The sequence below is a fragment of the Pygocentrus nattereri genome, chromosome 11 (assembly GCF_015220715.1).
Source record: "Pygocentrus nattereri isolate fPygNat1 chromosome 11, fPygNat1.pri, whole genome shotgun sequence".
NCBI classification, from domain to species: domain Eukaryota; kingdom Metazoa; phylum Chordata; class Actinopteri; order Characiformes; family Serrasalmidae; genus Pygocentrus; species Pygocentrus nattereri.
Genome location: NC_051221.1, coordinates 6,727,613 through 6,751,270, shown reverse-complemented (window position 1 = coordinate 6,751,270; position 23,658 = coordinate 6,727,613). Strand labels below are relative to the sequence as shown.

The 23,658-nt window shown below is 43.8% G+C and overlaps 1 protein-coding gene across 2 annotated transcripts; it reads left to right on the top strand.

Moving 5' to 3' along the window:
- The first annotated feature begins 1,637 nt into the window (after positions 1 to 1,637).
- Positions 1,638 to 12,117, top strand: zgc:110843 (uncharacterized protein LOC541492 homolog). Of its 2 annotated transcripts, none has more exons than XM_017687192.2 (3): positions 1,638 to 1,827; positions 9,041 to 9,213; positions 11,254 to 12,117. In XM_017687192.2, exons 1-3 carry the CDS (start codon positions 1,758 to 1,760, stop codon positions 11,341 to 11,343), a joined length of 333 nt encoding a protein of 110 aa, XP_017542681.1. In that variant the 5' UTR covers positions 1,638 to 1,757; the 3' UTR covers positions 11,344 to 12,117. The 2 variants fall into 2 exon arrangements, with proteins under 2 accessions (XP_017542681.1, XP_017542680.1); XM_017687191.2 differs by having other exon boundaries at positions 1,639 to 1,827; positions 9,011 to 9,213.
- Positions 12,118 to 23,658: the final 11,541 nt, after the last annotated feature.

The window sequence follows — 23,658 nt, the reverse complement described above, 5'->3', positions numbered from 1 at the left end:
CGGTGGAACTTTTCAGAAGACGTAATAGGTCCTTTTACATCTGCCATAAGAACATCATACCAACAGTGAAACATGGTGGTGGTAGTGTGATGGTCTGGAGCTGCTTTGCTCCTTCAGGACCTGGATGATTTGTGACTTTTTCACAGAGATGACGTAGGTTTTGAATAAACCTTCAACCAATGGAACGATCATGTAAAAGTTCACTCGTGTGCCTTTGTCTCATATTAAACCCTTAAAAGTGACAAAATGAACAAAGATAGAAGTCGGGTGAGGTGCAAATACTTTTTCACAGCACTGTACACACACATGCTTATGCACACAGGCCCAGACAGCCTCATGAGACGCTCTACGGTGCCAGTGTCATTTAGTGGATGTTAATTCCACTCCACTGAACAGTCAGTTCATATGGCAGTAAATTTGACACTAATTCTATTGAGGATATTAGCCTTTGTGAGACCGCTGGATGGATGGGTACGACCCTAGTGGCACACTGCCATAAGAGCACGAGGAAGAGCCACTGAGAGCAGCCAAGGCTAGGAAAGAGAAGTCACTGGATGGAAGAGCATGGCAGGTAAGAAACTCCCCGTGAGCATAAGGCAGGCCTTGGTTGACAAAAAAAAGACCCTTCTCATTTTTGGTGGTCTTGAGTTGAGAGGTTCAATTGTGGCAATAAAAATGAATTATTTTTTTTTTATTTACCTTTAACGCAGCCACAAGTGTGATGAACCTTATTAAGTATTATAACATGTATTATTCATAATAGTCACTCATGTTATTTGGATTATTATTAATGGAGTTGTTATTATTAGTGGTATTGGTATCATTATTATCACAATCTGTACCTTTGGTCTGTCACACTTAAAGGGGAATTTCACTGAGTCTTCAATATACATGTAATTCAGCAGTTGAGATATGAAGAGTCTTTCAGAGTGGTTTGGTGCGAAAGGGTTTACTGTAGAGAAACTTACACACCTACATTTCTTTACAGTGGCGCTGATAGGAACCAGGGAGCTGTGAAGTCTACGATGTAAATAAAGTGACTTTATTTACTATCCACAACCAACAGTCATCCTGCATGTGTCTCCTGAGGACTTTTATATCAGGTTGATGATGGTAGAATAGTCATAAATCTGAAAAAAAAAAGTTTTCTACGGGGACTACTTTGCTGTAGATAAATAATAAATAGATTTGAATCAAATAAATTGATTTAAATGCATTTTATGTAAAGAACTGATCAGAAAACTGCCGTGAAGGCGTGTATCGGGCATCAGGCTGAGCATTCATAACCATTATGTGTAATAACTTTATGTGAGGGAGCTTTTAAAGGCGTTGAACTCCTCGGACGTCTGGTTCCTATCACCACCACTGTGAACAATTCTAAGCAGTTTATCCAGAACAGCGCATTTCACAACAGACCAACTCTGAACGACCTTGTTTACATCTCGACCACTGAAGTGTGCGGAAATGTGGGAGAGTCGGTGGAGTCTCCCTGTAACCGGGGCTTATTTGACCGTTCGCTTCACTTTTAACGCTTTTATGAAGTGAAAATGTTGTGTGTAACAGGGTTCTCGTGGCCCCGCCCACCGCCGTCATGCGTAAGCAAGCTGGCCGAGCTCACAGCTCATTGGTCAGCTCGACGATGACGTCTGCATTCGGGTTTACAGTCTGTCGGGCTGGAGCGGCTTGCTGGGCGACCTTGCGGTGAAGCCGCCTGCTAACTAAGTCTCTTACCGTCCGGTCAAAACCAGCTAACCGCCATGCCGCTGCAGCTCTCCGCGCTTCCAGGACTGACCAGACCGGGGGTCTGCGGGTTCACGGTCTCCAGAGGTAAGGCCGGTCTGATTTGTGGTTAGTAACAGCTCGCTGAGTCCCAACGGCCGTCGCTATGTAACGTTAAGCTAACGTTAACGTGAAGCGCGGCACTTAACCTACATTACAATCAAAACATTCAGTTAAACCCTAAATTAAGAGAGATTTGGCCCCTAAGAGCCTCAATATGATATACTGATAGGTACTGCTGCTGCTTAACGACGGCCCTGACGTCTTAACTTCCACAAGTTGTTGTTGTTTATTGGAGTAAATAAGCTGTTCGGCGATATAAACAGAAAGGTTGACCTTTTATCTACGTTGTCTTTGATGAAAGGACTGGCTGGCCACTTAGCCGTGGTCTCGTCGAAGAGAGGCTCTTGTTTTCTTATTTAGACGACGTTGTTATCCATATTCGCCAGCTTCTTTTCCCAATTGTGCCGTTCCACCTTAAATGGTGCAGCAGTTACGTTCTAGCCGCTGGCGCCAGAATGGAAGTGCGCGCCGTTTAAGAAGGAACGGGGAAATTCGAGCAAGAAGAAGCTTTAGCTAAATCTGTTCAGCTAACCTACCTGAACAAGTTCATAAATAACCGGCCGTAACGGTTAATCATCTAACGGCCAGCCTCCGCGTCCAGTCATGTGATCTGTAGCCGACAGGTCCTGATTCAAAGTGGACTGTTGCTTTACTCAGTGGGTGCTCAGTTGGTACTAACGGGCCCAAAGTGTGCCAAGAAAATATCCCCCACACCATCAGACCACCACCACCAGCCTGAACCGCTGATACAGCGCAGGATGGATCCCTGCTTTCATGTTGTTTACGCCAAATTCTGACCCGACCGTCTGAATGTCACAGCTGAAATCGAGACTCGTCAGACCAGGCGACATTTTTCCTTCTTCTGTTGTCCAGTTTCGGGGAGCCCGTGCGAACTGTAGTCTCAGTTTCCTGTTCTTAGCTGACAGGAGTGGCACCCGGTGTGGTCTTCTGCTGCTGTAGCCCATCTTCTTCAAGGTTTGACGTGTTGTGCGTTCAGAGATGGTGTTCTGCATCCCTTGGTTGTAATATATGGTTATCTGAGTTCCTGTTGTCTTTCTATCATCTGGAACCAGTCTGCCCATTCTCCTCTGACCTCTCACATCAACAGGGCGTTTTCGTCCACACAACTGACCGCTCACTGGATGTTTCCTCTTTTTCTGACCGTTCTCTGTAAACCCTAGAGATGGTTGAGCGTGAAAATCCCAGCAGATCAGCAGTTTCTGAAATACTCTGTGTGTGTGTGTGTGTGTGTGTGTGTGTGTGTATACACTGCTAAAAAAAAAAATAAAGGGAACACTCCAATAACACATCCTAGATCTGAATGAATGAAATATTCTCATTGAATACTTTGTTCTGTACAAAGTTGAATGTGCTGACAACAAAATCACACAAACATCATCAATGGAAATCAAATGTATTAACCAGTGGAGGCCTGGATTTGGAGTCACACACAAAATTAAAGTGGAAAAACACACGACAGGCTGATCAACTTTGATGTGATGGCCTTAAAACAAGTCAAAATGAGGCTCAGTGTTGTGTGTGGCCTCCATGTGCCTGTATGACCTCCCTACAACGCCTGGGCAGGTTCCTGATGAGGTGGCAGATGGTCTCCTGAGGGATCTCCTCCCAGACCTGGACTAAAGCATCCACCAACTCCTGGACAGTCTGTGGTGCAACGTGGCGTTGGTGGATGGAGCGAGACATGATGTCCCAGATGTGCTCAATCGGATTCAGGTCTGGGGAACGGGCGGGCCAGTCCATAGCTTCAATGCCTTCATCTTGCAGGAACTGCTGACCCACTCCAGCCACATGAGGTCTAGCATTGTCCTGCATTAGGAGGAACCCAGAGCCAACCGCACCAGCATATGGTCTCACAAGGGGTCTGAGGATCTCATCTTGGTACCTAATGGCAGTCAGGCTACCTCTGGCGAGCACATGGAGGGCTGTGCGGCCCTCCAAAGAAATGCCACCCCACACCATTACTGACCCACTGCCAAACCGGTCATGCTGAAGGATGTTGCAGGCAGCAGCTCGCTCTCCACGGCGTCTCCAGACTCTGTCACGTCTGTCACATGTGTTCAGTGTGAACCTGCTTTCATCTGTGAAGATCACAGGGCGCCAGTGGAGAATTTGCCAATCCTGGTGTTCTCTGGCAAATGCCAAGCTTCCTGCACTGTGTTGGGCTGTGAGCACAACCCTCATCTGTGGACGTCGGGCCCTCATACCATCCTCATGGAGTCGGTTTCTAACCGTTTGTGCAGACACATGCACATTTGTGGCCTGCTGGAGGTCATTCTGCAGGGCTCTGGCAGCTCCTCCTGTTCCTCCTTGCACAAAGGCAGAGGTAGCGGTCCTGCTGCTGGGTTGTTGCCCTCCTACGGCCTCCTCCACGTCTCCTGGTGTACTGGCCTGTCTCCTGGTAGCGCCTCCAGCCTCTGGACACTACGCTGACAGACACAGCAAACCTTCTTGCCACAGCTCGCATTGATGTGCCATCCTGGATGAGCTGCACTACCTGAGCCACTTGTGTGGGTTGTAGAGTCCGTCTCCTGCTACCACGAGTGTGAAAGACCACCAACATTCAAAAGTGACCAAAACATCAGCCAGAAAGCAGAAAGGTACTGAGAAGTGGTCTGTGGTCCCACCTGCAGAACCACTCCTTTATTGAGTGTGTCTTGCTAATTGCCAATAATTTCCACCTGTTGTCTGTTCCACTTACACAACAGCTGTGAAATTGATTGTCAGTGTTGCTTCCTAAGTGGACAGTTTGATTTCACAGACGTTTGATTTACTTGGAGTTATATTGTGTTGTTTAAGTGTTCCCTGTTTTTTGTTAAGTGTTTTTTGAGCAGTGTATGTGTATTTCTATCTGTGGGTCTGTCTGTCGGTCTGTCTGTCGGTCTGTCTGTCGGTCTGTCTGTCGGTCTGTCTGTCTATGTATGTATCCAAGCAAGCTGCTTCTCCGTCAGGGTTGGGGGGGTTCTGGAGCCTATCCTACCGATCATCGGGCGGAAGGTAGGATACACCCTGGACAGGTCGCCAGTCCATCGCAGGGCATGTGTGTGTATGTATATATAAAACTAGTTCTTTTGATTTGAAAAAAGCTCTAGGGGCGGTAAAACAAATTAGTTGATGAAACTAGATGATCTAGAAATGCGTGTGGTTTAAACATCGAAATATACATTCAGTAGTATTGAATTAACACTTAGTGTTCATTTATGTTCAGGAGAGCATTTAGTACTGGATATCAGCAAATTGGAAATTTGAGAGAGTCACAGGTCATTTCAGTAGATGGGTTCAAAGGTAGTGCCACAAAATCGGTGTGGATTTGATTGATCATTTACCGACTTGGTGGTCCTATGTTCTCAAAAATACAAATTTCTAGATTGAGCGGTTCTTTTTATGCAATAACGGTTCTTTAAAGAACCAGAAGATCCATATAAAACTCTTTAAGGAACCAAAGGTTATTGTTCTGTAGCAAAACTCCAGTGAAGCCTTTTGTATAATTAGATTTTAGCATTGTTTAACCAGTTTATCAGATATTTATTCATCTCGCCACACGGCGCAATCCAAATATTCCCTTTCCTGATAGCCCAGATTCATCAGAGCGTGCTCTTCAACCGGAGCAGTCGTTCAAAGTTGACACTATGGTCACCACTACAGTGCATTTCCTATGACTTCTCACCCACACAGGGCTACATGGCAGCCAATGGTGAACGTGCCAGATCTGCAGCTGCGTCGTGTTGTTAGCTTTGCAGGTTGTAACCGTGACGTGTTTATACTGGTGTAGGAGTTTGTAGATTGTGTACTGGAAAGTGGCGGAAAGTCAGGTTGTTCCTGCTCCTTTTATCAAATCGTGAGTTAATCTTTACAGTATAGGAGTCAGCGCCGTGGTGCACACAGGTCATAACTGAGTCGTACTCAGCACAGTTAATGGTAGTAACTGGACAAATAAGACATTTAAAAAAAGAAAGAAAAACACGAGGTGAATATTTGTATCTGCGAATGTTAAACAAATGTGTTAATATTTCATAACGTTTAATGACCTTAAGTTGTTTTGCAAATAGGATCAAAACCATGTATCTCTATTTTTGTCATTTTTCTGTTTTATTAAATGTTTTGGAAGCACCTGTTGGCTTCAAGACGTGTAAATTTCATGATGAACAGATCGAAAGAAACGGCCCAAAATCACATGGAAAAATGTTCCATTGACTTACATTAAAAGTAAGAAAAATGAACAGCAAGATATCGATCTTTATCGTAGCGATAAAATTCAAACGGGGAGCTGGAGAATATCTGACTTCAGCTTTATATCACTGAAGAATTAGGGGTGGGTGATAATAAGTGGTTGCCAGATCCCTCTTTTAGAAGGCGTATGATGCTCTAAACACAGCTAAAGCCCAGCAGTGAGGAGCTGAACTTCACCCTCCTCTGCTGTCGCTGCAGACTGGCAGGGTCGCCTACAGAGCGGCGCTAGGAGCTGTTAAGTAATGCTCTTCTTTGTTTGAGGGTCCCATTTCGTAGGACAGGATTTCAACCACCACCCCTTCTATCTCAGTAAGGTGACGCTCGAAAACGAGGGGTAGGGGTAAAAATAAGGAATGGGATTGGGCCTCAGAGATTCGCCTCCTGTAATGTTCTCCAAAACTGACGTTTTGTGCATGTATAATATCTGGAAACGCAGCAGTGTTTATTCCCACTATGTCCAGGTGGTGCAGCTAAACTGCTTCGTGTGATTACTGAACGGCAGAGTAGAAGCGTGTAGAGAGCACAGAGCAAAGAACAGCCGGTGGAGGTAAAGTTCTGTTAAATAACTGGACAAAGACGCCTTTGTGGCTCTTAACTGCTGTGTTCTACAGTAACTGCACAGTAATGATACTGAATAATACTGAGCAACGTGTTGTTGTTACATAATGGATATTTGTCTTTTGTAGTGTACTGACCAGTGGTCAGAGACTGGCTGTTGCTCAAGCAGTCATGGGTCTGATGCCAGTTAATAGCTACTGCTGTTGCTGCTACTTGGCCTAATTTTAGCCGCTTTGGGCAGAGGTGCCAACTGAAGTGAAAATGTTCCAGCAATCACTAAATATGTGACCTTTCTGAACAAAGTAATCTGCCCTTGCTTCACACCTACTGAAGGACTGTTGAGGGACTGTGTGTTTTATTGTGGTGTGGTGTGTTCAGGGGTAGACAGTAGGGTCGGGCAATATGGCGATATTTTATCATTATTATCTTGTGAAAAATGTCACAGTGCACTTCTCTGAGCATATCGTGTTTATCATTAGTACTTAAAGAACACTGACCAACTAGGTTTCATTACAAAGTGAGCATAATTTGGCCTGTTTAACTAGATGTTATGCAGTTTGTAAAACATTGAGTAAAATTATTGTAGTTGTAGTTGTAGTTGTTGTTGTTGTTGTTGTTGTTGTTGTTGTTGTTTGCATCTTATTGTTTGGTTTACTGAGATTTAATAAGTTGGAACAGACAAATAGAACATGTAGTGTTCTATTTTGTACAAACCGGATTCCAAAAAAGTTGGGACACTAAACAAATTGTGAATAAAAACCGAATGCAATGAAAACGTCAATATTTTATTCGTGATAGAACACAGATGAAAGATCAAAAGTTTAATCTGAGTCAATGTAACATTTTTAAAGGAAAAATATGTTGAATCAAAATTTCAGTGTCAACAAATCCCAAAAAAGTTGGGACAAGTAGCAATAAGTGGCTGGAAAAAGGAAATTGAGCATATAATGAACAGCTGGAAGACCAATTAACACTAATTAGCTCAATTGACAAAATGATTGGGTATAAAAAGAGCTTCTCAGAGTGTCGGTGTCTCTCACAAGCCAAGATGGTAAGAGGATCACCAATTCCACCATTGTTGCGTAAAACTCTGGATGCTCGTGATCTCCGGGCCCTTAAACGTCACTGCACCTCAAACAGGAATGCCACTGTCAAGGAAATGACAGAATGGGCTCAGGAATACTTCCAGAAAGCATCGTCAGTGAACACAACCCACCGTGCCGTCCGCCACTGCCAGCTGAAACTCTACAGGGCAAAGAGGAAGCCATTTCTGAGCTCCACAAGCTCAGACGTTTGCACTGGGCCAGGGGTCATTTAAAATGTAGTGTGGCAAGCTGGACGACTGTTCTGTGGTCAGATGAGTCGCGATGTGAAGTTCTTTATGGAACACAGGGACGCCATGTCATCCGGACCAGAGAGGACAAGGATAACCCAAGTTGTTATCAGCGCTCCGTTCAGAATCCTGCATCACTGATGGTTTGGGGCTGCATGAGTGCTTGTGGCATGGGCAGCTTGTATGTCTGGAAAGGCACCATTAATGCAGAGAACTATGTTCAGGTTCTAGAACAACATATGCTCCCATCTAGACGTCATCGCTTTCAGGGAAGACCCTGCATTTTTCAACTAGATAATGCCAGACCACATTCTGCAGCAATCACAACATCACGGCTACGTAGGAGAAGGATCCGGGTACTGAAATGGCCAGCCTGCAGTCCAGATCTTTCACCTATAGAGAACATTTGGCACATCATAAAGAGGAAGCTGCGCCACAGAAGGCCCAAGACGACTGAACAGTTAGAGGCCTGTATTAGACTTGAATGGGAGAGCATTCCTATTTCTAAACTTGAGAAACTGGTCTCCTCTGTCCCCAGACGTCTGTTGAGTGTTGTAAGAAGAAGGGGGGGATGCCACACAGGTGGCACTCAAGTGTGTCTGTGATGTGCATCTCTTTTATACCTGCTATTCAGATCGCTGTATGGGATAGGTAACGTTTAAATGCCCTCGACTGACCATCCACAGAAGTACAATTACATTCCTGTGTGATGTAAATGAAGTGTAAGTATTAGTGGTAGTACTACACTGAACAAGTGATGCACTATTACATCACCACACTTCTTGGTGATGACACAGCTATGACTGTGGAGTAACCTGGAGCACTAAGCGGATGTTATAAATGTGGAAATGATCTTTTTGAGTCAGGTAAATTCAGTGCATCACTTCTTCAGTGTACTAGCGCAGCAGTAGTGATGGTGATAGTAATAAATGGATGGTTATCATTAACATCTAGATACTGTAGGTGTCTCGTTATTAGTAGGTTTTCTGAGATGGATGTCAGAGGACCTGCCGGTGTGTGCATTTGCAGATCACCTGACCATCGTCGTTCCTGTTGCAGTGGCTGCGGCTCTGGGCACCTACCTGCTCACCAGGTACTTCAGCAGCGAGAGCAGCTCCAAGGGCAGGGTCAACCTGGAGCACAACAAAGACAGCGCCAAGGTGGTGCACAGCTTTGACGTCGAGGACCTCGGCAAGAAGGCCGTCTACTGCCGCTGCTGGAGGTCCAAGAAGGTAGGTTTGTTCAGTTACACGTGCGACTTATCACGAGGAAACCTTCCATGTCCGTTGATATCGATACACATCACGATAAATCTCATCATTATTACTTTCAAGTTTGAAGGCTGAGTTTTCCACCTGAGTGGCTAATCGCCGTTTTAAACCATCCTTTATGGTCAGAACACGACAAGCACTCAGCAAACAGTGGAACATCTCACAAATCTGTCATGGGACAGTGGGGGAAAGTGTCTGGTGAGCTGTTTGTACCCCCTGGAAAAGCACAGCCGCAGTTTTTGTAATTGTCATGATTTACGAAAGAAATCAGATTATTTTTTTTTGTCGGTTACAAGTGCTAAACTATTTAGTTTCTCAACAACGGCAGCTTAATATGAACAGCAAACTGCTGGCTCTGCACGTCAGTGATGCATCACACCGCCTCGCTGCCATCACTCCTACCACATCCATGTCAGAGCATATCACAGTATTGAAACACCAGCTGGCAGACTTGTGGCTTTCTCTATTCTATGGTAGTAGTTTGAGGGGTAAACCACAATATATCTGACGCCAGCTGTGTACAAGCTTTAACTGCAGTGTGATTCTCTCACACCAGACAAACCGAGTCCTCCTTTATGGTACCTTTAAACTGTAATGGGTTCTTTTTAGGTTCTACAGTAATATCAATATGCCATGTTGTGCGAGTGACAGAGCGCTGCTATCGTGAGAAGCTAGAGGTCTCCCACTCCACACTTACAGCATCCTCTGCTTGCTGATGTTTAAATTAGTGCTGTAACTTGCATGAGCCCACTTCTTTCTTTCACTTTCGTGGCTCGGGAATGCCCTAAAACTAAAATATGACTTAGTTGTGAGCAGCAGATGTGATTTAATGCTGCTAAAGCTGGTTAGGATGTACAGAAAGAGGCGAGTTCCCAGTGTAGTTACGCCACTGATCTCGTCGCAGGAGAACAGACCCCTGGTCACTCCACTCAAACAGGGAATGTATAACTCCACGTTTCAGACATCGCTGAAGTATATTTAGTGACTGATTTTACTCCTTGACCCTTTCTAATCATGTGGTAATACTCAAGGGCGCCCTCTCATGGCGACAGTGGAGTAGAGTCGTTTCCTTGCAGAGGAACGCGAGTCCTTTGGCTCTATAATAAGTATGTTTAACATGCAGTGGAGTCTGAGGTCACTGGTGAAAATGAATCTGTTTTGCATTCCTTTCTAATGTAATAAGTATTTACATGATTTTTAGAGCTTCTTAATGTTTGCCATGTCCCTCCTTTGCTTTAATGACAGTGGGCACGGCGTAAGTTTGTGCAATAGCCTCTGATTGATTGATCAAGTCCGCCTGACCATGCGAACACGGTTCATTGGAAGAAGTAAGGGTAACACAAAAATCTCTCTACTGTACAAGGGCCTTCCAGGTGGCCATCCCACATGGTGTCCCACATTGGCTGCAGTTTGGACAGGGACTTAGAAATACGGCAGAATTTCTTTTTCTTTTTAATTGTCAAAACTCAAATGCTGCAAATTTAGCAGACGCTCTTATTCAGAGTGACTTACACAAGTGCTTTGTGTTCCACTCGGAGAAAAGGATCTGTGCTAGTTACCAATAGGTTAGAGAGAAAGCTGGTCCTGAGCTCAGATACTGCTAGAAACAAAAGCCCATGTTGATGCATAGAGAAAAGAAGAACACCATGAGAGACTCTGCTGTTCGGACAGCCAGGGGAAGTTCGTTCCACCACCTGGGCTCCAGGACCGAGAAAAGTCTTGATGCTTGTCTTCCACGCGTCCTTGAAGGATGGCGAGTCAAGCCGAACTGCACTTGAAGCTCGAAGGGCTCGAGGTGCAGGTCGAGTTCCGACCATTGCCATCGGGTCGCGAGGCACCGGTCCGTTTTTGGCATGAAGGCTACAGGAAGACGGTGAAGGGAGCGCTGCTGTAGACTGGCATGACTGAACTTGGGAAGATTATGTATAAATGTAATGTTGCAGCCAAACAACCCCAAATCTTCTGCTTCCTGCTCTTAACAGGTGTTTTATTTCCTTACAGTTCCCCTACTGCGACGGTGCACACACCAAACACAACGAGGAAACGGGAGACAACGTGGGTCCTCTCATCATCAAGAGACGAGACGCGTAATCCGGCTCTCGGTCACTCTGGTGCTGCTGTTGAGTAAAAGGCCGTGTGTTTGAGTGTGTGTGTGTGTGTGTGTGCATTCGTGCCCACATGCCATTACAGGGTACTGTATCTTGTCAAATACTGTGCAGAATGTTGGGAAACTTTCAAATCAAATCCTGTATTTTCGTCATTCTCTTGATGGTATGCGTCCTGCTGTGTCACGCAAAAGCGCTTCGCACGTCGGCTCGTCCGCAGCTTTAATGCAGCTACCCAGCTCAAACCACAGAGGCTGCACTTCCTGCTCTCATGCGGATGTCTCTCGTGCTTTGTTTGTCGTCTCGCGCGCTCGACGTTTCAGCCCGAAGTCTCTGTTCTCCAGCCTGCACTGCAGAACACAGAAGAACGTGTTAAAACCTAAATAAAGTATCTCGGAAGACATAAATGTTAATACGCACATACATGATACACTAATACGCACATGAATGCCGAAGTGTTCACATGACCGTTTGCACATGTCTCGGTTACAGTGTCCGTGTAAAGGGGTGGGGTATCGTTAAAGAATCGCGACCGTTTCGGGCGACACTGACGCTCTCTGTCTATATGCTCTGTTTGCAACTCTCTGCTGTTCTTTTGGCACCTTTGGGAAAATGAGACGAAGCGAAAACAGCCAGACTCTGATTGCTACTAATCTTCTGATGCCATTTGGCCTGGTTTCCTGTGCTTTTAAACGCTGATGTGATTCTGCCTGTACAAGTGAGGCATATATTTTGAATAAACCTTGTTGGAATTAGTTAATCTGTGCATTATATCTTCATTATCTTCACTGTTTTCCCTAGACTTAAAAAAAAAGGGTTCTTTAGTCAAGACGGTGGTTCTGTATAGAACCATAAACCCTCAAAGAAGCATTTGCATGCTTAAAGTGTTCTTTGCATGGTGAAATGGTTCTTCAGATTGATGGGGAATATGATAAATGGTTCTATATAAAACCTTTTTGAAAAAGGTTCTGCTGTTACGATGTCAAGCTTGTAACAATAGCCGAACCCTTTTTGGTGCTATATAGATCCCTTTCCAAAAAGGTTCTAGATAGAGCCATATTCTCCATCATTCTGAGGAACTATTTTATGATGCCTATTTGGCTATAATTTAGCCTGTCATGATTGGAGAAAGAAGGGTGGTGTCTTTAAACCCACAGTGAAGTATGGGGGTGGGAGCATCATGATATGGGCCTGCTTCTCTGGGGCTTAACATATCAAAGGAAATGTGACCGGACACGTTAGAGGAAAATCTCTCTCCTCTGCCCAGAAACTGAATCTGGGACGCCCTCTATCCCATATTACCACCACCAGATACTCAGCACAGTGGTGACGCATCGTAGCGTCATGGGAGTGTGTGGCGCTGGTATGAGAGCATTATGGCAGTGTTTTCACATGATGTACGCTTACTGGCCACTTTATTAGAAACCCATGCCTTGTTGGTGCCCTTTGTAGGTGTACAGCTAGTGGCTATGACCATCTTTTCATCATGATGAATTCATCTGCCGTTCCTCCAGTGAGCTGCTCTTCACTGAGTATTCATTTTTGGTTTGCTGACTGTTCTCATCCCAACAGTGACGCTGACAAGTTTAAAAACCCAGCATCATTGCAAACAACTAAATATAGGATATTTTAAAGAAGTGTGCAGGGATCACCAAAGTTCAGTCTTAAGACGTTTCTTGCATTTTTCTGCTTCTCACAAATCCAAGGAGTTCCAAACACGTTCAGTGATGCTGAGGTCTGGACTCTGAGGTGGTCAGTCCATCGTTTTCACTTATCACAATGGAAGAATGGACAGAAACACCTGTGGAGTTTTTCAGATCTGAAGCAAGAGTGAAGCTTGATTTCCTCCTCTCTCTCAAAGGTGAAAACGTTGTGCGGTTTATCTGATAGGGCAGTTTTTGGAAGCTTCTTTTTCATTTATTTTTCTTTGGCTTTCGCCTTCCTTGGGCTTATTTTAGATCAAACTCCTCAGAAATGTGTTCTGAAAAAAGAATAACTTGTACTCAGTGAGCAGCAATGAAATAAATGAAGGGTGGACGTTTGCGCAATACTGTCCATAACTGTAACCCTCAGCTACCAAGGCCAGTTTCACGGCACTGTTTGACTTCTAAAAGATTCTGATGTGGGTTAGGAAAGCTTAAATATTCAGGGTGACTGCTGCGAGGACTCAGGTGCACAGGATGCACCTGCCTCATCATATGAGTGTGAAGACTCAGTTTTACTTCCTATTCATTTCATCAGTATTCAGTCTGCAGCAGTTCCTTTTTACTCCACCAGATGGTGCTATAGCTTCATCACAACGCATGGCCCTCTCTTCGTTCACTCGAATGTAGTAAGTAATGACAAGCTGAAATATAATTATCTTGTGTTCCACTTGTTATGGGAGCTGAATGGAGTTATTGCTTTAAGTGGCATTATTGTTGCTGGGACTGATCCAGCACAACGACCTTTTGATAGTTTATCTGGGCTGTGTCCCAAATCGCATACTTCTAAATAAGCTCACCAGACAAAACGTTAGACACCTGTGAGTTGAACATACTTAATAGTGTGTAATACCAATAACAGCTGCCATTCGCTTTGGCTTGGACTGGATACGTTTCTGGATGCAGGCGACATCGATGTTCAGCCAGTCCTGCATGAAAGAACAGCGCAGTTCGGCCAGATTTCGCCATCCCTGTTGTCTTGTTCCAAGTAGTTCCACAGATTTTCAGAAGAATTCAAATCTGGGGATTTTGCAGGCCAGTCCAGATGTGTAAATGATCCTGAATGGTCGTCATGCCAATCCAACAGATTTGCAGCCCTGTGAATGTCAGAATCGTCATCTTGGAAAACGGCGATAGGAATATTATATTCCTCGCTAAGATGATGAGCAAAAGGCAAAACCTGGTTGTCCAGCAGCTCAATGCAGGAATTGTGGTTCAAATGTACTGTCACCTCAACCAAAGAACCCATTTCAGTGTAATTAAAACACCCCCAGAACATCACAGAGCTCCTCCAGCTTGACCCAGACCTTCATCATAATCATCATTAAAGGCTTCCTGAGGTCTATGATGACCTCAGAATGAGCATCATTCATGATAGTCATCTGACCAGATAACATGGTTCCAGTCAGTTTTTGGGTCACTTCGCCAACTGTAACTGGCGACTTTGTGAGCAAAGGCCTCTTGCGTGCTGCTGTGCTCCATATGTTCCTGGTCTGCACTTCCATGTGGTGGAGAGGTCTTAGCAATAGGTTGTGAAGAACCTGCATTGACTTCCAGAAGAAATTCTTGCCTGGCAGCGAAGCGATTTTTATTCACAAGCCATGAAACGCTCCGGCAGTCCCTGTCCTTCGGTTTTGCCTTTTGGCCGCAATTCTGACGACATAATTTCCCGTAGACTGGGATTTTTGCCGCTACTGGTCGACCCATATGACCATACGCTTCGATATACCTGCAAATGAAGCTACTTCCTTCACACTGTCTTTACCTGCCCGAATGCAATCACTACTTTTGACCTATCGCTAGCATCTGCTGTGGGACCCATTTTCGCATATCAGACGAGACGGTCACCGCACTGTACCACCTTTTCTCAATCAATGAATCCCTTCACACACCCCCACAGGTATTTATAGCCTGATCATCCTCGCGCAGCAGTTACTACCATCTTAAGCACACAAGGTGACTTATTTTTTTTTGTCCAGGGAGTTTAGTAGCTAATGTAGAAAGACTAAATATTTTGGGAGTATTCCAATACCAAGTATTCATCAACAAATTAGACAAAAGGGTGCCTAGATGCCTTAACTGAAAGTGTGAATACTGGACACTACTCAGTGACATGATAGCGTGGCGTGGCTTCTGGGGCTGGCTGTCCACTTCTTTCATGGGTGATTCAGATGAATCAGTTTATACGTGTATAAAAGTACAACTGTGTCATTCACTTTAAGACTATGTCTATTTCTCAATGCTAGAGACTTCGCAAACCATCTTCAGGTTCCTGTAGACAAACGAATAGTAATATCAGCAGAATGGACAATTTAATGGGTAATAATTATATTTAGAATCATCGTTTAAAGTCTGGTGAATACACTTGTTAATAACTTTTCTCAGCTGAGTCAGTTTACCCCCAACATTTGGCAGGGTAGGCCACACTCTTTTGGGACCTTTGGGTCACAATGCTAGGATTTCATCTAATGCCACATATCCTGAACTTGTGTTGTATGCATTAGTTTTATTCCTGTCTCATATTTTCTTGGCTATATGTTCACTTCAGTAAAAAACGGCTCACCTTACCTATTAACCCACTCCCCCTGTGATGTGTAAAACAGTGAAAATCCATACGCTGCTCTTGAATTTCGATGGTTTGCCTGATTTTCTTTATCGAAAGTTGAGTATTTAGAGGACAGAAGGATGATCAGGGGAAAAATAAGGCTGGAAAATGCATCTGCAGCCATGAATAGGTGTGTAGTATACTGTATGCATCATGCTCAAGTACAGCCAAAAGGAACTGCTGGGAATTGAACCGAGATGCATCGGACGAATGGACAGTCCACACTCAGTCTCCTCTAGACCCCCTTACAGAACAGATGTAAAGTCTGAAAAAACTACATGTTTATAACTAATCACGTTTTTCACATATGATAACATAGTTTTAACATGTGAAGTGTGCAAAAGCGACATGTTTTATTCACAAGTGAACTTGATCCTGGAGCCTCGGCTTTCCCTGAGCATTCTGACCAGCTGAGAGAGACCGTGGTCAAACCAGGGGCCTGGTCTGTCCGCTCCTGAGAGGCTGCAGTGCTGCCTTAAGTTCGGGTCACATGTAGCTGTTCTCTATTTGGCATAGAAGAACCTCACCTTGGCCATTAGGAGAGCAAAGAGCTGAGAAACAACGGTCTGACCACAGGGATCCACAGAACGTCCCGTAGGGCATCCAGGCTGTCATAAACTACAGAGACAGGACCGGTTCCTGGTGTTTCAAGCCCAGATGTCTTTGCAGGATTCGAGGCTGCCAACACTGCAGCAAAAAGAGAGGTAGGCCTACTGTCTGTTAATAGTGGCCAGGTGCCATTTCTGCCTGAGGATGATATGGGGAAGCCTCTGCAGAGAGTCATTTCTCAGAAGCGTTGTGGGCTCATTGGCATGCCTAGATGTGCTCTAAATGAAACTACCGGTTTCCAGAGGCCGTGACAGATATCTACCACAGGCTCAGTGTGCTGTACCAACAGGCCTCAGATCATCTACCATAATACCAGCGCTGTTACTGATCAGCCCCCTGAAACACGTCAGGCTCGCTGATCCCTTCAAGTTTGCGTTAAATGCAGACTCCTCAGCTTTCCTTTTGTCTTTGACCCACTTTGGGTAGAAGAAGTATGTGAGGATGCGTTTCTTCATTTCAGTCCTTCTTTCAGTGCAGTCTTTTTCATTTTTTGACTCATTTTGGCTGCGCCTACAACTTGATCTTGGACTTGATGAATCTACCTCAAAAAAGTCAGGAGGTTTACCCATATAGAATAAAACATATGGACATGCATTGTAATATAATTCAAATACAATGCAGTCCATCCTGAAAAGCATTCCAAACACTAGTGTATTTCAGAATGTGTTACCATATTAACCAAATATTTTTAAAATGCGTTTATTTTAAAATGTATGGGGAAATATTATACCTAAACAGTACCATATAATAATAAATGTCTGTAAATAGATTTATCAGTTGCATTTGAAAATGTACAAAAATAGCCAAAATATGTGGCTAATGCACTTCACTGTTTGGACACCTGAGCCACTTTTTACAGTGTAGTAATAAATATTTATAAGGGCATTTCAATAACAGCGTGATTCAAAAAGACTCGTCCGATTTCAAAATGATTTATTTCAGTTGTAAATCTTCCCAGAACAGTGCAGTAAACTGTAAGCTGTTTAAATGAGCATGAAGTTTGTGTAATTTTACAAGCGCTCATTATGAACCTCGTCCAGCTGCACAGACATCAGTGCCATAGTCAGACTCGTCCCATACTCCATTGAGCATGCCGGGTGTCACTGCACTCACGGTGTGGTTTCGGGGATCGTCCTGTGTTGTGGAACCACCGACAAACGCTCTGAGCTGTTGGAGCTTCACTGCCAACGAAAATCCCGCTGCACGGTTACGCCGGATTCACTCTTATTGACGTGGAGAACGCAGAACGCTTTCTGCTCAGGGGTCTCATCTCCTCTCAGACTGAAGGGAGCCGTCTTCCACTGACCGTCAGGAACACTATGACCCCCTCTCTCGATTGGAATGTGATTGGTTCCTAGACGCCCACAGTTGGAAAAATACGGTGCTTTGAAATCAGAGAAATTGTATATCTAACAATAACATTTGACTATTTTCATACAGTGTAAAAAATATATATTTCCAAATGGGCATCTCCCAGTGCATGACCCTCAACAGCGGAGACCCTCATGGCTGCATGCTCAGTCCCTCCTTAACTTCCTGTTCCAGTATTAAAAGGGCATTCTGCCCACAAGCTCATTGTTTTGACTGTTTCAGATTAAACGCAGACGTTTTAAGCTTTATAATACATCCCAAGTTTTACTTGAAGCTTGTGACCAACATTATTAGCATATGTTTTACTGTTTAGCAGTTTTATAGTCACTCTTTCAGTAAACACCTGTTTTCCATAATAATCTGCTGATTAGGCTGCGATCATTGATGTATCTAGAACTTCTTGAAGGCCTAGAGTGACTGTCTTTCTCATAAAACTGGTCCCGTCTATTGGAAATCAAAGCACGACTGTTTGATTCCTCTGTGACTTTATAATTATGTTGATGGTTAGTCTAATGCATTAGGCCTTCTCTTCAGCTCCTGAAGTCCTGACCAATAGGAGAGCTTGCTTAGCTATATCTCCTAGATACTGCAGAGAAAAACAGTTACTGATTGACCAGTTTCTTTCTGTTACTTATAAATTGAACTCTTCTGTAACCCTACTGTAATACTTACAGAGTCTTAAAGGCAAGCATGATTCTATTGAATATAAATGAATTAAAAATCACAGGCATGTATTTTTTAGTTCCCATCAATCATTTGGTATTCTCTGAGGGCCTAGAACGCCTTGAGGGTTTCTCTCTGTGGATAAGACAGTATGATATACTAAGAGAAACCCAGCCTCGGCTCGGTGATCTACACTCGTTTGGAAAAGTTTTGGTTTTGATTATTAATATGGGACTTCAAAGCTTCAAAGATAAAGGTTTGGTATGACAATGTTTTTTGGCCTTACCAAAGAAACAAACAAAAAACATGCACAGCCACAATGTGGGCCCAAACAGTCCCATAATAAACAGAGCCTCCAATATATTTGCCAGATATTGAATAACTGTGAAAGTGCCTTTGTCCACTTTTCTCATACACTGAAGAAAAGCACAAATCCACAGCTCTGCTCCCATGTTGGAACAATGTTATTTAAAAATCCAGGACTTTTTCCCCAGAAATATGTTGTGTTACTAAGGACAAATAGTGGTCACACACTTCAGCCTGCCAGTAGGCTGCCCATAGTCCCTAATCCCTTCACCCAGTGACAGAACAAACACTTATTTAACTGTGTTGTGTGGCAGCAGTGTTCAGGTAATGTTCACATCAAGCATAAGTGGGGGAAATGTGATCTCAGTGATTTTGACTTCCAGTGAGGGGCTGTTCTGCAGACGGTAATACCTTCTTAACGAGAGAGGTCAGTGGAGAATGGCTAGACTGGTTCAAGCTGACAGAAAGGCTATGGTAACTCAGATAACCACTTTGTACAGTTGTGAGCAGAAAAGCAGCTCAGAATGCACAGTATGTCAAACCTTGAGGTGGATGGGCTACAACAGCAAAAGACCACATCCCACCAACTCTATTCTAAACATTAAAAATGATAAACTTGAAATGTATAAAGGGGCCACTTTGCGAAGGTGGCCTGGGTTTAAATACTTTGTATCCCAATCCTACCTCCCTCTAACCACCTTTTAAATGTAGGAGCACCAATTCCACACAAAACCATTCAAATTGGAAATACAAGTATACACTGATCTAGAAACAGGTTCAAAAACAGTTCTGAAACTTACAGTAAGCTATAATGAATTATGCCTAATAGCTAATGTCAGCTAGCTCTGCTGTCTACATTAGCAAGGAATCAGCTGACTTTGACCTTGAAAGGTCACAGGACATAATTTTGAGTTGTAATTGGCTATAAAACTTGCATAATTTAAGACCTAAGTCTGTTTAAATGCCTCAGGATAATTACAACAAAAACTAACCCTGACACGTAAACGCTTGTTGTCCGTGTGAGACAGATCATCACTGGATTGAGCTCCAGCAGATCAATTAAGGTTCCATTGAATTCTATTCCATTAGTGTCAGGCTGTCCTTGATCAACCACAGAGTCTGATCACGTTAATGAACCCTAATGTTGAATTAATATCGTCAGTGTGGTCAGTTATGTTCTAGACATTTTGCCAAGTAAATACATACAAAAGCATCTATGATACCATGATGGGCCAACCTGTTAGTCTGGCCATCATCATTAAAGTTACACAGCCTGCACAGCACCAGAGTGTAAGCTGAAAGTTATGCTCTTGGTCAGCAGTAACTCTCATATAACTAGACACAGAGCTGCTGTGGGGCTCTGCCAGTGTTTATTCCCACAGCCCAGCCAACTGAACCTAGTTCTTAGCTAATCAACCACAACTCAAAAAAGCCAACTGATGCACGACCAACATCTGAAAAATAACTTCATGTATGACTCTGTAGTCAGTTCTACAGTTACGGACTGTAGTCCATCTGTTTCTCTGATACTCTGTTACCCTGTTCCTCAGTGGTCAGGACCCCCATGGACCCTTACATAGCAGGTATTATTTAGGTGGTGGATCATTCTCAGCACTGCAGTAACACTGACGTAAAAGGGAGCTAACAAAGTATCAGAGAAACAGATGGACTACAGTCTGTAACTGTAGAACTACAAAGTGCACCTATAGAGAAAGAGGAGCTGATAAAATGGACAGTGAGCGTAGAAACAAGGAGGTGGTCATAATGTTATGACTGATTGGTGTATATATGGACACCTCATGAACCTCTATGGAAACTGCCTAATACGTATACAAGCCTACAGGTCTATTCATTTGGTAGATTTGATGTAGAGGGGTGGGTGGTGGAAGTGGCAGCAGGAATCTCAGGAACAGAGCCACAGTGAGAACTGATAGAAGGTAGAGAGGAAGCGAAAGTGTGTTTCATCTTGGGAAGCAATGTGGAGATGGGAGAACTGGGGGGCAAGCTAGAAAGAGAGAGATAGGGAGAGCAAGCTTTGGGTCCTCGGGGGAAACGAGTGTGCAGCATTCCTGTGTGTTTGAGAAGCCGGCTGACAGCATTCCTCAGCGTCTGTGAAACCGGACATTTGCTCCGCACCCCCCCCCCCCCACACCTCCCCCACCCCCACCCACCCAACCCGAACCACCCTCACTCTCTTTTTCCACCGTCTTTCAAGTGGGCTTTATCCTCTCCTGTGGCAAGGGTCATGTGTCTGGCTGCTGGAGGAGACCATGTGACGTTAATCCAACACCCGCCCCCCCCCCCTCCCTTAAAAAAAAAAAAGGCTCACGCAGACAGCAGCCAAGGGATAAGGGGGTGGAGGGAGGCCTCAGGCCTCAGGAGAAACGCAAAGGACTCACTGATCATACCGAAAAGGAAGCCGCTGTTCAGATATTCTGCAAGCTTTGCCAGCTAGAATCAGCAAAATAAGCTGCAATTAGCAATAATCAAATATTTAAATGTAAGCTTAAGAAGAAGGTTTTTAGGAGTGGTTGTTGATGTTTAAAGGATTGCTGTGAAAGAAGAAGAATCATTTGTCTTGCTAATAGTGACCTTAATAACAGTTTTAATGATCAACATCATTTTTAGTTCCAGGCATTTACTTTCTTCTGGTCAAAAATGAGGGAAAAACACCTCTATGATGGTGCTAAAACCTACAGCAGCGGCTCTTAAACTGGAAAACAGGAGGCTCTTGGCTTTGTGATGTAGTCCCACTGCAGCTTCAAGAGTGGTGCTACATGGTGCCTTTTTTTTCAACCTCAAAAAAGGGGAAAAGGATAAGAACCCCTGGTCTAGAGTGGTCTTTTTGCATAGAATTGGTCCCAGCAATTGGGAATAATAAGGCTATTTGTTGATTCCACTGTCAGTTCCTAATTGTTGGTGGTTAATGTGACACTTCAGGTCTTCACATGAGCTCCTGAAGTCCTAACCAATGAGAGAGCTAGCTTTGCTAATGGAATCATTTTCTGGGCTGAACCCGCAGGGAGTAAACGTGTGGAGGTGCTGTGTCCTTCACTCTGTTCTCCTCCTACATGGCCTGCTGTTAGTGTATTTGTATGTGTTTGTGTGAGGATGGACAACATGGACAGGCTGCTGACTGGCTACAGCTGCTAAAGGAGAACCCTACACTGGCCACCTGTGATATTTTAAACACCTGGTATTTTTACAAAAATTATTATGGTTATCATTAAAAAAAAAAACCAAAACAATAATGCGGTGGGTCCACCAGACCACTGAGTAACAAACACATCAACACCACACAAGGGGGACCCCCTTTTGTTTCCAACCAAAACTTAACAATAAAAAAACACACATTTCTATAATATTAGTTCATTTTTGTTTCATTCCTCTTGTGTTTAAACTCTACAAGTATTGTGGTAAAACCCATATCATTGTTACGTTTTGGTTAGAAACAAAAAGCTTACTTTTTGAACCCCTTGATGAAAAACTGTCTTATCTGAAAGTGGTGTCTAGGTGGATACCGGCCAACTAGTTCCCTCACTTTTAGGCCTTCAACAGCTGGACTGATCTATTGTGTCAGTATAACCCCAAACATATTTTGATTTACAACAAGTGGGAAAAAAATCACTCTAGTCCTGAAAAATGTCTGTTACATGTGTCCACCAAAACAAGGGATGTCCATATTTAATCTAGAATCTAGATTAACGCTAACATATTACTAGAATCCCATAGACGTGTTAGCAGAAACTAACATTGTCACTGAGGTGTTTGACGTTTATGACCTGAGCTGAAGATTTCTAATGCACACTGCTACTGAATGAGTCCAAATCTGGCTGTAGGTATCAGAACGTAGGACAGTTCTTCAGACCATTTTACATTTATCCATTCCTCAAAGCACCAGGTCATGTGCTACTGACTATGTATTTATGTGCCGGCCTTGGATACAAGCCCTGCAATATTCTCCATCTATGCGAAGCTCACAACGTATAGTTCTTGTTGAGACTGGGTCACGGAGGTGCTCATTCAATTCCGCCGTGATCTCTTCATAACTCAGTGCCTTTCCAACATGACCACACTTAACCCTACAGGCTTTGACAGCTGAACCAGGATCAGTGGTGGTGATCCTGTTGGAAAATGAGCAGTAAAACTGGCCTAAGCCTGGTTTACTTTGACTGGGGTGGATGCACAAAATTGGCTCGGATCAGAACCAGCTGATTTTTACTCCTAAAACACGACCAGTAATTGGCCAAATGATGTTTATTTTGGCTGATCTGTGTTACCATTTTATGATGTAATGGGCAGTCAAGTACACGCTGCTTCTGAATGCTGTTTTTATACCCTGCCTTGAATGCCAGCTGTTTGGAAGTGCTACAAAGTAGATGTGAATTCTGCAATCTGTAATTTCTGCAATGAAGAACATCTTTCAGGTGGAATTACGCCCAACACTTTAAGTATAATTTGATGTGATACTTGAAGGAGCAGCACTGTGACCAACACAACAAACACAAACCTCAATTCCACAAAAGCTGGGACAGTATATGAAGTGTAAATACAAAGGAAAATAGAAAGGAGCGATTTGTAAATCCACTTTGGTGTGTTTGCTGACAAAAGAGTACAATGACAAGATATTTAAGCTCCATCTTATCGTCTTTTGTGAATTCACACCCATTCTGAACTTGATGCCTGCTATATGTTCCAAAACCGTTGGGATGGGGAGGTTTAAGAGGCCATTAGAAACTTTGTGAAATGTTCAAAACATCTTAAAGCACGTAATGCATTCATGCTTTGGTTTGAACAGAGCGCCCAGGTAAGGCCCAGAGCTTTATGCGAAAGGTTTGATCAAGTTTTGTCAAATTTTAAGAACAACATTCACCCAATATTCAAGAAGAGACATCTCCAGATTTTCTGAAAGGACAAGGCCAAAAGCCAAGTGATTAGGACCTTTAACCCTGCATACGGCACTGCATTAAAAACCACGTGTGGTTTTGGATCACTTGGATGTCTGTGATGGACATCACCACATGAGCTTGGGAATTCTTGGCAA